Below are 15,377 nucleotides of genomic sequence, written 5' to 3' on the forward strand. Positions count from 1 at the left end.
TGGTGGTTCCAATGACTTAATCTTGACCACATTTTATTAATTTGTTCCACCATAATTTTTTCCCCTCATTGTTTTTTAAATATCAGCAAGGTTATGATGACGTATACTTTTTTGTGTGTTCCCTAAAAATCCTCTTTTCTATTGTGTCATCTAATCTCTTGCAAATTACACTAAACTTGAAACTTCTGCTACTTAAAAAATCTTTACAATGCCAGGAATGAAATAGCAGGTTACATTTAGAGTTTGCGTGCGTCTACTCGCCTTTCAAAAGTGTCCTCTGCGTGCAGAAAGAGAGTCCATGCGTCTGAGGAGGTGGCAGAAAGTAAAAAAAAAACACTTCCTATCTCTCCAACCCAATACACATAACAGTTAAACTAAAGCTGAGTCATGATACCTGGCATTTTCTGTGGATGTGTGTGGTCCCAATTCAAATGAGCTGCCTACCTGTACAGCATTTTTGGCCACGATTTGTGTCATACAGTCTGTCTAGAGAGCAATTTTTATGTCTCAAACCTTGTAAGCAACTTCTTTGGCATTTTGTGCATCATCTAGATGTACTTTTTGCAGTCATAACGCCTCAGAATACTGTCCAGTTGGGTGGTCGTGCAAAACAAACCCTTATCATCGACAATAAAGACTCTTCGCTTTATAGCCAAACACAATAGCATTCAAACATATAAATGCACGACACAAATGATGGATAGTTCATAATTTATACGTTTGTGAACATTATGTTAATACGTTTTCTGCACACGTTTATTCAAGTTCAACAACAAACGAGCTGTTTGTACACCGTCAAACAATGAATAAATTTGCTATACACACTACAAGAGTGAACCATAATCTATTACACGCATAAAACATATGGTTTAAAATAGTGTAGAATAAGCTCTTACCAGAGTAAATGAGACGTACGTGTCTGACGGACCTGTAGCTCTTCTGTCTGGTACAGTTGATCTGACTGCGGTTTGTTTTCCTGGTTTGACGTATGGGCTTCGCATTGACAGTAACGTCACGTGATGATGTAACAAACTATATTGAGAGTCATAAACGTTATTCAGGTTAATTGTTATTTTATAGCTTTCTCGTCCATTTAAATGTTTAAGGAAGTACTTAAGAACGAACATGCACGAACACCACGAACAACTTAAACCTCGTTGCAATCGTCCGGAAGATGGCGCTAACTTTTCCATGCAAGTAACTGCGTTACACAATGTTTAATTATACTGGCTGAATTACAGAATTTAGTAAAGGACACACATTGAATAATATGATCAAATTTTACACCCTACCAGTTTAGGCTATTTACACTCTGACAAATTTGTTAATTAGCATAATAATAATATTTAATCTTTGAACATGACAATGAGTTCACTGTACTTAAATGGCCTCCACAGTTACCATCAATCATATAGCACCATTGGGATGTGGTGGAATGAGATTGGCATCATGGATGTGCAGCCAACAAATCTGCTGCAACTGTGTGATGCTATCATGCCAATATGGAGCAAAATCTCTGAGGAATATTTCCAGTACCTTGTTGAATCTATGCCTATCTATCTATCTATCTATCTATCTATCTAGATTGAATATTATTTTAATTTTTCTCAGATATTTCAGAATTTTGTAACTACTGTTTCATTACATTTTTTATTAATATTTAAGTCACATTATTTATGTTATTCATTCATTCTTTTCTTTTCGGCTTAGTCCCTTTATTAATCTGGGGTCACCACAGCGGAATGAACTGCCAACTCATCCAGCATTTGTTTTATGCAGCCCATCACTGTGAAACACATAACAGCAGACAATTTACCTACCCAATTAACCTGTACCACATGTCTTTGGACTGTGGGGGAAACCGGAGCACCCGGAGGAAACCCACGCGAACGCAGGGAGAACATGCAAACTCCACACAGAAACGCCAACTGACCCAGCCGAGGCTAGAACCAGCGACCTTCTTGCTGTGAGGCGACAGCACTACCTACTGCGCCACTGCGTTGCCCTTATTTATGTTATATAATTTATTATTGTTGTTTTTCATTTGGTTTTTTCATTCATTTTTAGAAACTATATTAAACATATGTAATGAGATTAATTAATTATTACTATTCTTCACACTATTATGACTTTCTTTTCTTTTTCATTCTTTTATAACCTGTTTTAACACATTTTACACAGTTTTTTATCTGTTTTAATTATCTTTAATTCTTTTAATCATTTTTATTTTCTTGTTTCTTTTATTCTTGTTTGTGTAAAGCACTTGGTTACCATTGAGTTACCATTGTGTATGAAATGTGCTGTATAAATAAACGTGCCTTGCCTAATTATTAATACAACCTATATACTGTTTTATTGATGCATTTAATGTAGTAATACAATTAATTAACAAATATTTTATAAAATTTAATTATATATATTTAATAAATAATAATAAAACATTTGATGGATGCTTTAATCTATTATTTTTGTACTATTTTTTATTTGTTTTTCATTTATTTTTACATTCAAAACAGTTTTGCAAGCACCATCACTCAATCAGTAATTTACATACAACATGTTTAAGTAAAATGCGTAATACTTTAGAAGAAAAAGTAAATAAAAAATCATTTGATTGATGTTTTAATCTATATTGTTGTTACTATTTGATTATTTATTTTATCATACTATTTAATCATCAAAAAGCGCGTAATTCCTTATAATATACAAAAACGTCAAATTAATATGATCCTATTGAAAACCTTCATTACTGAACCAACTGAGATCTCGTGATTCGAATACTGCGTCATTAACGGACATAACGAACATTATTAGACTATCACCGATCAAAAAAAGTAGATAAAACAAATATACGTTAATCTTCGACTCGGTTACATGTTTTATTCAACACTAACGTAATTGTTTTGGTCTGTATTCCGCAAACGGCTCGTGTTGTGTGTGTGTAAGTGCGTGTGCGCGTATGTGTTGAGCGCGCGGACGCGGGTGCTTGAGTGCGTGAGCGCGAGAAAGAGGAGGTTGTTTCTGTAGACCTGGACGGTGTTTTTTCTGCTTAATTTCTCACGGAAATGTTACTCCACCTTGTCTCCGTAGTAGAGCCATAAGTGAATGGATGGAGCATGTTTTCGGTAAGCACTGTATTATTGTTATTATTTGCGTGGATAATGTGTGAATGAGCTGTACTGATATACACCGCAGTTATGAACGTTACAGCAAATACGACTGTCTGACGGGAACGTGTGTCATTCAGGGTAATACGTGGCCGTATTTGATCTATTCCAGTAAAAATATTATGTATAAATGCCCAGTTGTTTTACTCGTCGGTCTTATATTCATCCATATGCCACTTAAGGTTGTCTAATTGACTATAGGCGTTCCTCTGTTGGACTGTAAGGTGCAACTGAGGTTACAGTTGAGATTTTTTACCTTAATTTGGTCATTAGATAAAGATACTTTATATTGTATTCACACTGTTTGCAATCATAAATGATTTAAACTTTAATATTTTATATGACAAATAATTTCAAATAAGGGGTTAATATTGAATTTCTGTTTAAAATAATACAGTGTTGTAAGTTATTAAATATTACATATAGTTCAGTGCCACCAACATAGTACAATAATGTTTTATAAATAATTGAAATTATAATTAAAACTAAATATATGTTGTTGTGTTGTCTGTTATTATTAATATTATTATTACAACATTGTCATTCTTATGTACAATAATAATGTAATAATAATTTATAGTAATTTTGTTGTTGTTGTTGTTGTTGTTATAAATCATAAATCATATACTTATGCATCAATATATTATGCAAAACATAACATTATACATATTATTTAACAAAAATTTCTTATTTTATTGTGTTTCAGCCTTCTATAGTAATGCATCACCATATGTTGATGTTGTGTGTATATATATATATATATATATATATATAATATATATATATTAATATATATATATATACATATTTATAACATATACAATATCTATAATTAATATATAGCATATTTGCTATATAATATTTAATAATTAGAAAGAATATTGATATTATATATCATATTTTTATTATTAATAATATTGTTATTAATAATTTATTATTATTATTATTTATTTTATTATTTGTAATATATATTTTTTATTATTATTGTTTGTTTTTATAGTTTTTAGCCCTGCATCAATTTAGTATGCAAAGCATAACATTACAAATTATTTAATGAAGTGTCCTATTTTATTTTTTAACATTTATTTATCAGATTTTTGTGACAGTTAACAAACAAAGTAAAAGAGAAAATAACAGTACAAATAGAAAATAAATAAATATATAACAGTACAAAACTGATTAAAAATTAAAAAAATCCACACTATTACCCTCTTATTGTGCACAACAATATATGATGTGCATAAACAATATATGATGTGCATAAACATATATGATGTGCATTAATTTTACAAATTAAGCATGTAACAGGTCAATATATAATTTATTTTTTTATTAATATTTTTTATTGTCCTGCAGTCATGTTGGATCAGTAAGTCAAATGCCTACTGACTTTCACAACACTGTACACCATTTTTTTTACTACCAGTTCAGGTAGTCTTTAATGAGAAGATGCTAGAAATGTTTGTTTCACTGATGTTTATTTTGAACACATACCTTCCCACACACAAAACATGTGCATCACACAGCGTCAGTCAGTGTAATGTCCCACCAAGCCTTCACAGCTATCGCACAAATCATCATGCAATGTAAAGCCACCATATGGCAGGACGCTGCAGCCATGCAGCTCACCTGTGCTGACGGCATGCATGCAGCGCTGCAGTTTTCCCCAGGAGACAGTGTGTGTTTCCAGAGAACGGACGGGTTTCCTGGCTGCGCCTCCGCTGGGTCCTCATTAGGACGATGTGGGGGAAGATACACGCTCTGCGTCAGACATTAAAAAACACCAAGAACTAAAAGACAATTAGACTGTGCTGCGTGACCCACATGATCTGATCATCTGCGATGCTTTCCAGCACAAGTAAACAAGCTTTTAAGAATTACAGTATAGCTGTAGGGGAGATGTTTTGTTTGAGATATCACCGTTTATCTGCCTCTTTGTTAAAGGCGCTTTACTCTGAACTCAATCAGATCATGATGAGATTATATGTTGCTGAAATATAATGTATTATTATTTGACTTACACTTTTCTTCATGGTGGTGTTTTTCAGAGAAACCCGTAGAACCCGTCGGAGATGGCCTGGTGTTATGGCAATCTGGGAAGAAGGACGTTCACATTGGTTAGTGCAGATTCTAAAGAATATCTACATATCTAAAAACACACACGTACATGCATTGTTTGGAAATTACACACAGCAAAGAATGCGTTTCTTACACTGTAAATAATGATGGGTTGCACACAATGTTGTCCTTAATTGTTTTTTGTTGTCCAAAAAAACCCAATAGAATTGTGCTCAGCTCATTTTAAATAAGTTTGAACAAGCAGCAAAAATATTTTTATTGTTTTTTTTTAGTCCAAATGAAGGATTCAGGGAAGCATTCGATCAAGATTAAATCAAGAAAATAAATCAAGAAGCATTTTCTAGACAAGTAAAAACTTATTATAAAGTGAGTTTTCTGTTAATACAATATAATTTTTTTTAATTTTTTTTTAATTATTTTTTTTAAAGATTTTATTTTTGGGCCATTTTGCCTTTATTAGATAGGACAGTATTTAGGACAGGAAGCGAAGTTGGAGAATACAATATAAATATTGTAAAATAATCTGATTTTCAGTTTAAAATAAGTACAACTGTACACTTTACACTGTAAAAAATGCAGGGTTCCACATAAATCATTCATGTTGACACTAACACAAATCGATTAAGTTAACTTAACACTTTATAACAAATTTTTGTGGATGGAACATAAAACATTTAAATTGTCCCAATGAAATATCAAGAATTGTGTTGTTTCAGCTCATGTTAATTAAGTAGTTTGAACAAGCAAAAATTACATATATTTTTGAGTGTACTTACCCCACTGGAAAATAATTGATCTTGTTTTAATGAAAAACTAAAGCTTTACTTAAACTTAATTTTGCTATATTATTTCTAAAAAACAAAACAATATTTCTTTTATTAATTATTATATAATAATATATATATACAACGATTTTCTGGACACCTGTTTGTGGATTTCCTCATCCACCACCAGTGTGGAGCATCCACTTGGATATCGCGACAGCAGCCATATTGCACCAGACTGAACACCACACCAGCTGATTAGTGGAGAGGAGACAGAGTGTTGAAGCCAATTATGATATGGGGGTGTTAGGGGCCATGATGGACAGAGGCCAGTGGGCAAATTTTGCCAGGATGCTTGGGTAAAACCCCTACTGTTTTTGAAAGACATCCTGGAATTTTTATGACTACAGAGAGTCAGGACCTCGGTTTTAACGTCTCATCCGAAAGACAGTGCTCGCTGAGCAGTATAGAGTACCCTGCTGGCCTCACTAACACCACTTCCGGCAGCAACCTAGCTTTCCTGTGTGGTCTCCCATCCAGGTGCTGATCGGGAGATATTTACCAAACATTTACCAAATGATGTTTAACAGAGCAAGGAATTTTCACAGTATGTCTGATGATATATTTTTTTTCTGGAGAAAGTCTCATTTGTTTTATTTCGGCTAGAATAAAAGCAGTTTTTAAGTTTTAAAAATCAATTTTAAGGTCAAAATTATTAGCCCCTTTAAGCTATATTTGTTTTCGATAGTCTACAGAACATCGTTATACAATAACTTGCCTAATTACCCTAACCCTGCCTAGTAAACCCAATTAACCAGTTAAGCTTTTAAATGTCACTTTAAGCTGTATAGAAGTGTCTTGAAAAATATGTAGTCGAATATTATTTACTGTCATCATGGCAAAGATAAAATAAATCAGTTATTAGAAATGAGTTATTAAAACTATTATGTTTACAAATGTGTTGGAAACATCTGTCTGTTAAACAGAAATTGGGGGAAAAAAAACAGGGGGGCTAATAATTCTGACTTCAACTGTATGTCCGCATTATCCATTTATACTTTATAAGTTTAAGACGTGAATTTATAGACATAGTATGAGCCTTAGTACAGGCTTCTTCCAGTCCTCATCCGAAACTTAAGACTTCCTTAATGCATTCAACCTACAATATGAATTTTCAGATAAGGCTCATTCTCAGCAAACCATAAAACTCTGGTATAATACCTTTTCTCAGATTATCTTTTATCATCCATGTTTCTAAAGATGAATATAGTGGTCTATTAAGATCGTTATCTCGATTTGCTTTAACAAAACTTCTTAATTGAAGGTATTTAAAAAATGTTTTCTATTGAGATTAATTTAGCCCAATTTAAGCTCATCAAAAGACATCATTCTATCTAAATTCATCAAATAAAGATCTTAAATGATTTAAGTCCTTTCAACTTTCACAGTTTGAATATTGCATCTGATCTTCCTGGAACAAGAACTGATTTCCGCGAATACCACTTTAGTTATTACAAAATTTAAAGTTCACTCATTTTGTAGAGAATAAATGCCTTCTCTTGGGCCGTTACTTCTCTAAACAGTAACCTACAGTGACGTGACACCTAGTCACATGATCAACTGTAGACGCAACAACAACCGGACAACTGCAGTGTTTAGCAGTTCAACAGATCAAATCCGCCACAACAAAAGACCTGCTCTCATATAGTCCATACTTAAGTTCTGCATTTAATGTTTATTGTTAGCAACAGATTCATCCACGCCATGTGTTTGAGCTGAGGTCTTCAGCTCTTCTCAGGTCTTGTTGCCTAGAACCTGATGACAACCCCCTTGTGCGATTGTTGCCGCTGCTCTTGGCTTCACTTGCACACAAACAAATCAAACTCGTTTGGATCCCCAGAAATAGTTCATTATAATGCTTTTTTTCCCTTTCTCCTCTTCTATTCACATCACCCATTGCTCCATTATTGTCTTACGTTCTGCTCCTCTGAGATAAAGCAGTCACCTTGGTGCTGACGGAAGATGCACTACATGTTTGTGTGTGTGTGTGATTATGGGAAGGAAAAGGTAATGGATCCGCCAGTGACGTAAAGGTTTGCCTACTTGACTTTGTATGCGCCACAGATCACTTCTTGCCTTAGGCTTGCAGAGGCAGTACATCTTTTTAAATAAATAAAATAAACTGGAAGACTGGATGGAGATCATAGCTGTGGGGACATGCGTGTGATACCTGCAGGTATTGTTTTGTGTGTGTATGTGTGTGTTTTACATTGTTAGTTGTTGTAATACGCTCATGTTTAAAGAGAAGTTGGGAAGGCAGTGTTGAAAGAATGACCGGGTTTTGACATTTTTGTCATTTTTTGTCAGTGTTTGAGTGGTCAAGTACACAAACAGGAAGAATACACACGCCTCCATGTGTTTAGTCACTACAACACTTGTATGGTATTTTCATAATTGCTGAAATGTCTGTTAAGGAGCCCTTGTGCAAGAGAGGGAAGCTTTATCTTTAGTGCAAAAATTACTACCGAAAAGTTTTTATTGTTAGCTTTATGCTGATGTAAAGTTAGTAAAGTCGGTAAAGTAACATTTGCTTATGTTTAATTACTTTAAATTAATTAATTAATTAGATTTTTAGTCTCCTCTACGAATATTAGGGCTAGGCGATAAAGCAACAAATATATATATATACACAATATAATGTTAATATTGTTCAGTATAGATAATTGTTTGCATTTTGTAAGCTTTTAAAAAAGAAAGAAGAACACCAATGTATTTTTTTATTTAACTATTGTACTTTTAGTTTAGCTAACTACCTTATTTATTAAGACAATTTTTTTTTGGTTTGTTAGTTTTAACTGTCTAACACAAAATACAATTTAAACAAATCTTTCTTTGTTATGTTCTATTTTTTGATTAAATATGTCTTGAAGGGATGGTTCACACAAAAATTTCAATTCTGTATTTAATTACTCATCCTCATGTCGTTCCAAACACTTGTGATTGTTGTTTATCTTTGGAATTTAAAATATATCCAAATCAAAAAACATTCTAAAAATAAAGCAAAAAATTAAACAACATTAAACAGAAATAATGACTTTATTGAACAGTTTGTTCTCCTCAGTGTCAGTATAGGGGGCACATTCTTGAGAGCACTTTGCTTTTGTGTGCGTGGCAATGAAAACCCTTAAAAGTTGACTGAACTAATTAATTGAGTACACTCGTTGCCTGAATTTAATTGAGTAATGGAGTCTACCAAAACTTGCATATTTAAGTTTATTTAACTTTTTAAGGTTTTGTAGACTATACTTAAATTGTCAGTTCACCAAACTTAGTGCTAAGTTTTTTTTCTATGCATATATATATATATATATATATTTATATATATATATATATATTATTTCTTAGATGGAAATATGTTGAATTAAAGAATAATGTACCCAAAATAAAGTTAAGAAACCCCCAATATCTTTTAAACTTCTCTCAACCAAAACAAAAATGTCTTAGCTGTTGGACGATGGTCTTTACCTAAAGTTAAGCATAAAAAAACAAACAAAAAAAAAACTGGTCACTGATACGGTCACCATTCATAATGATGGTATCCAAAATGTCAGATCTTATTCAGACAGCACTTTTACCAAACATTCAGTTATCTGGACAATAAGGAAGTCCTTAGGCTGAGCTTAAAACGCAAGGTTTCCCAACTAGGACTTCACAATACAAACAGTTTAAAGTAGCTCTAAGGAACCATGCATTCCCTCTACCACAACTGAATCTTCATTCACCCACTCAGCTATTTTACATTCCAGGTGTCTGATCAGCGCCCTCTAGTGCCTTGTAGTTCCATACGAACAGCATTTTTATTTCCATTCCATTTCCATGTCTGTCACTTGTTTTCCAAAAACAAGTATGTCATGTCGTATGTCAGCTCATAGACAAACCAGCTGATCGACATCACTTTGAAAAGCTCCAGTGTCCCTGTATTTGTCGTTACGCTCAGTAAACATCGGTGAGTTTGGTGAACCAATGACCTTCACGGCCAATTACAGTCATTTCTGTTGGGCACGTCAACACGATGGGAAATCAGCGCTATTTAAGAATGTGCTCAACAGCGCTGAAATGTTAGTGTGAAATGGACGTTTTTAAAATTTCAGTATCAATTGGTACCGAATTCCAGTATTGTGACAACCCTAATCCATAATGAGCCTGAGTTGAATATTACTTTGTGAAAAGGTCTATTATCTGATGTTTGAGGTATGAGAAATTCACAACCTGTGCAAAAGTTATAAAAAAGGAAAGACATTAGCTCATCATATCCATAATTGAGCTAACAATTAAATTACAAGATTGACTGAACAAATGAGAAAGTTCCATACAGAACTGTTTCAAACTCAGAGCATGGTACATAATACCTTATTGTGATGTTAATAACTTTTCTACAGATTCCAAGTAGTATCTCCATAGAACTCATTCATTCATTCATTTTCTTTTCGGCTTAGTCCCTTTATTAATCCGGGGTCACCACAACAGAATGAACCGCCAACTTATCTAGCACATGTTTTATGCACGGATGCCATTCCAGCCGCAACCCATCTCTGGGAAACATCCATACACACTCATTCACACTCATACACTACGACAATTTAGCTTACCCAATTCACCTGTACCGGATGTCTTTGGACTGTGGGGGAAACCGGAGCAAACCCACGCAAATGCAGGGAGAACATGCAAACTCCACACAGAAACACAGACTGACCCTGCCGTGGCTCGAACCAGCGACCTTCTTGCTGTGAGGCGACAGCACTACCTACTGCGCCACTGTGTCACCCTATCTCCATAGAACTGTATAACTTAAATAACATAAGAATATAACACCATTAGGCATGGGGACGATAACAGTTTTCAAGGTATACCACGGTTTAGAAAAGTCAAGGTTTTAAACCACCAAAATTTTGGTATGTGTAAGATTTTTTTTACATTTATTTATTTATTTTTTAGGACAACAGTATCTCCAGCAGAAAAAAATATCCAAAGATGCCGTTTTAAATTGTAAGAAAGTGTTTTTTAAACTAATGAAGACAGCAGAAGTCAATGATTGATTTAAATTATTTTGATATTAAATTATTATTTACTGTTCCAAAATATTTTAAATCTATCAAAAAATAAAATATGCTGTTTTTAAAGTGGAAAAAAGTTTAGTTTTTTACTCAGACATTTAAAAATAATATATTTTAGAGCAGTAATCACAATACTGTGATACTGTGAAACCATGAGTTTTTTCCCAAGGTTATCAGATCGTCAGAATCTTATATCTGCCCATGCCTAAACACCATCAAAGTACTTTTTTGTTTTTAGGGGAGTTGTATATGTGACTGTACTGGTGTCCGTTTTATACAAAGAGTGTTATCTGCTACATCTCTGGGTGTGAAAACTGTTCAATTATTAATGCTTGATGACGGTTGTAGCACCTGAGCTAATTGAGGAACCGTTCTCATGTTTCTCATGTTGCCATAGAAAGCAGTGAAACCAGTGCATAATGAGGCACAAATGATTTACCAGGCCATTCTGTGAGTGTTTGGTAGATTATTACAGTATTTTTCCCTTCACTGAATCACCTTGCTGAAGAAAAACAATAGAAGGGTTGGTATTGAAGATGTGCTTCTTGCTAGAACCTGCAATTATATTCGGAGTAAACAAAAACTACACTAAATGATCTGAGATGTGTTCATTAGATGGTTATTCTGGCCAGTTGCTAGGATTTTTCTGTTGTTATAGTGTGCTGCTGCTAGTCCTGTATATGCCGTTTCTAGGGGTCTTATTGTTGGCTGTTACTGTAGGTATTTTGGATGTGTTTTGAGTGATAACTTAACTAAAAACTATGAACCTAAACTATATATCAATATTTTCTGCTTATTTATTGCTATAACAATATTGTTGATGATAATTCCTATAATGGGTGGCACTGTAGCTCAGTGGTTAGCACTGTCGCCTCACAGCAAGAAGGTCACTGGTTCAGGTCAGTTGGCATTTCTGTGTGGAGTTTGCGAGTTCTCCCCGTGTTGGCTTGGGTTTCCTCCGGGTGCTCCGGTTTCCCCACAGTCCAAAGACATGCACTATAGGGGAATTGGGTGAACCAAAAAAATGGCTCTAGAGTATCAGTGTGTGCGTGCGCGAATTGAAGAGTGTATGGGTGTTTCCCAGCACTGGGTTGCAGCTGAAAGGGCATCAGCTGCGTAAAACATATGCCATAACAGTTGGCGGTTCTGCAACCAAGAACCCACAGGGTTGGGAGGGTTTCTAGGTGTATTAAGTGGTTTATAGTATGTTGCTATGCAGTTTTATTGGTGTCCTGCACAGTTATGAGGCATTACAGTGTGTTGCTGTGGAGTTTCTAAGGTTTTTTAGCTGTTGTCAGGGTTGTTAAGGTGTTCTCTGGGATTTTTATTTTGTTACTGTCATGTTTCTAGGGTGTTCTTTCTGGTTAAAATATGTATTACATAGCTAGTATTTTACAATGTGAAGTTTATTTTATAAACTAATTTCGAGTGGGATTACGTGCTTATGATTGCCTGCGGCTGGTCCTGCATTATCCAATTGATGATTCACCAATCAGACGATGACTAAGCCACTATGACTAAGCACCCTAAGTTCCATATCACAGCCATCTTTGTTTGGAAGAATCCCCCCTTCCCACCCCTACTCCTCCTCCTCCTCCTCCTTTCCTAGATGGGTGGCACGGTGGCCCAGTGCACTGTTGCCTCACAGCAAAAACGTCACTGGTTCTAGTCCTTACCAAGCCAGCCGATGTTTCTGTGCGGAGTTTTACACATTCTCCCCGTGCTCACGTGGGTTTCCCCCGGGTTCCCCGGTTTCCTCCCACCGTCCAAAAACAACTGAGGTTAATTGACTAATCTAAATCGGCACCATAGACGTGCTCTTGGTAAGTAGTCATCTCTTAAGAGCAATCACTAACTGTTCATTAGCTACTACAGCAGGGGAGTTCTCGAGATCTACCTGAGCTCAAACTCCCCTCTTGCCTTGCAAATGGGAGGGAGCCCCTGGCTTGAGGATCTTATGAGCTCAGGGCTCTCTCCCGGGACAGCATGCCAAACAGAGTTTGTTCTGTTTCTGGGATTCCAAAGGACACAACAAAAGAGAGAAAGTGCTTACAGTTTAATTTAATTATGTTCAGAGAATTATACAAAAAGATATAGCTCTAGCATTTGACAAAGCAAACTAGAATCTCTCTCAGTTCAGTGCTGGATTTGGCTAAAAACTCCTATAACCATAATAGCAGAAGCTGTGGATTGTGAGCCACAACCTGTAAGTATTTTTATTTGTTCAAATTGACCAACTACAGGCACAAATTCTAGCGTTAATGGTTTGTTGTAGCGAGGACGTAAACAAGGATGTAAACAATGGAAAATGCTGTTTGGCACCGCTAACAATTTAGCTTCAAATTTATATTTATCAGTCAAACCGCTGTAAATAGCCACAATCTAGCGCTGCAGTGTCTATGAATGCGGCCCGCTTTCCTGCGTTCTACATCTCAAATAACAAACTCGCAAAGATATGAGAATGTTTTATATTACTTACACATGCTTATAACCCAAATATATGTGAAAGACATGTGTCAGATTTTTATTTTAGAGAGCAGGCTGAGGTTCAGCTGTGTGCTCTTCATTTTCGGTCTGATTTAGACTGCTAACACTGCTAACAGCTGCTCTGACTGGACTGTATACACAGGGGTTTACTGTAGGGGCGTGACATGGAGCCGATTCGCTAATCACAGCTCATTGTGTTAGCTGACCAATCAGAGCCTCTTGAGAGCGGCCTTTCAGAGAAACTAGTAAATATGACAGTCGTTTTCATGTTAGCTGAGTAGCTGTATATAATCAAAGTAAGATATATGAAAAAATAACGTGTTTTTCTACAAGTGATGCATGAGCACACATTGCTTTCCATCTTATAAACACAACCAAGCCTTAAAAATACACTGTGGACCACCCTTTAAAAGATTGCATTGTGTTGCTATGCGTTTAAGGTGTTCCGGCCGGTTGAGAGGTGTTGTATTTTGTTACTAAAATGTTTCTATTGAGTTCTATCCGTTGTTAGATAGATCAAGTACTTTGCTCTTTTATGGTTGTTCTCACTTGTGAGTGGTTTATATTGTTGTTATTATGTGTTTCTAATGTGGTGTTCGTGCTTGTGCTAGATGATGTTTTAAGTGTTTATATTTTGTCACATTGTTGTTCCTAGCGTGTTCTTGGTTGGTGGTTAGGTGTTTCTTAATGGTCCACTCCAAATTTAAAAATACTTACATTACAGTAGGTCTGTAGATGTGGCCCTCATTTACCTCTTTTTGATGTTACAGGATTTTCCCTCACCAGTTTAACCATTATTCACGTCACAACACAAACTGTGGAATTTCATCTAGAGACTCAGTCATTGGTCAGTCTTGGGTAGTTACATTCCGGTTCTGCAAGGACTGGCTGTGATCGTGACATTTAGCTGTACTTGAGGACGGTCTGGAGTGTATGATGCGACTGCGGTGCAATACAACTCCACACAAAGCTGTTCAGGCCGGCATATAATGTGACCCTCAGCAAAATATAAACTGGAGCCAACGCCCAGATCCCCAAATTCCCATCGATTCAGATAGATTATATTGTAACGATTAATGTTTCACATCACAAGCCACACAAAGGACATCAGCCATGTTGTACAGTAAATCTTCCTGCGGTAGAACAATAGATCCACTATCTTGCGAGTTCACAGAGTTCAGCTATTGAGTTACACACTAACATATGAGAGGATACTATAAAAATGTGAGATGGGATGAGGAAGATACATGTGCTGCAAGAATCTCCACTGCTGCAAATGTTCGTGTTAGGGCTGTGCAATAATTAGTGTTTCTGCAATGTGTGCAGAGTTTATAAAATTGAGTTGGAGCCATAATTCAGAACACATGAGGTTTGTGGAATCAATTGCAAAGTTCAAAGTCTGTATGAACCGGAAGTTGCAGAGAATTTATTCAAGTATGGTCAATGTACAAATAACTGAAATGAAATATTGAGTAGGGGGCGGGGCTTTCTTTTTGTACATAATTTCCTTATATATAGCAAACCAACAGTAACACTGTGTCCTAACAACATGCATCGCGACACACGATAGAAGGCAGCATTCCATGTTAAAAAAAGTGTTTGTTTTGACACATAACCTGGCGATTTGCAATAGTTAGAAATGCTTTCTATTTGAGCAACGTTGCGACAGAGCAACAGCATATACTATTATGACAAAGATCACCTCAGGTACTGATTATGGGCTTTATTCAATATTAAATGCTAACAATGTGAGTATTAACACCATT

At 35.4% G+C, this 15,377-nt stretch overlaps 1 protein-coding gene across 1 annotated transcript in view; it reads left to right on the top strand.

The window, feature by feature from the left end:
* Window positions 1–3,044: 3,044 nt before the first annotated feature.
* The window catches only part of LOC130219694 (phospholipid-transporting ATPase ID-like), a 62,189-nt gene continuing 49,856 nt past the window's right edge, over window positions 3,045–15,377 (top strand). The window contains exons 1-2 of the mRNA XM_056452155.1: window positions 3,045–3,125; window positions 5,216–5,284. Of these exons, the coding sequence (XP_056308130.1) occupies window positions 3,110–3,125; window positions 5,216–5,284 (85 nt within the window). The 5' untranslated portion in view covers window positions 3,045–3,109. The remainder of the gene's footprint in view (window positions 3,126–5,215; window positions 5,285–15,377) is intronic.

The sequence above is a fragment of the Danio aesculapii genome, chromosome 25 (assembly GCF_903798145.1).
Source record: "Danio aesculapii chromosome 25, fDanAes4.1, whole genome shotgun sequence".
Taxonomy (NCBI): domain Eukaryota; kingdom Metazoa; phylum Chordata; class Actinopteri; order Cypriniformes; family Danionidae; genus Danio; species Danio aesculapii.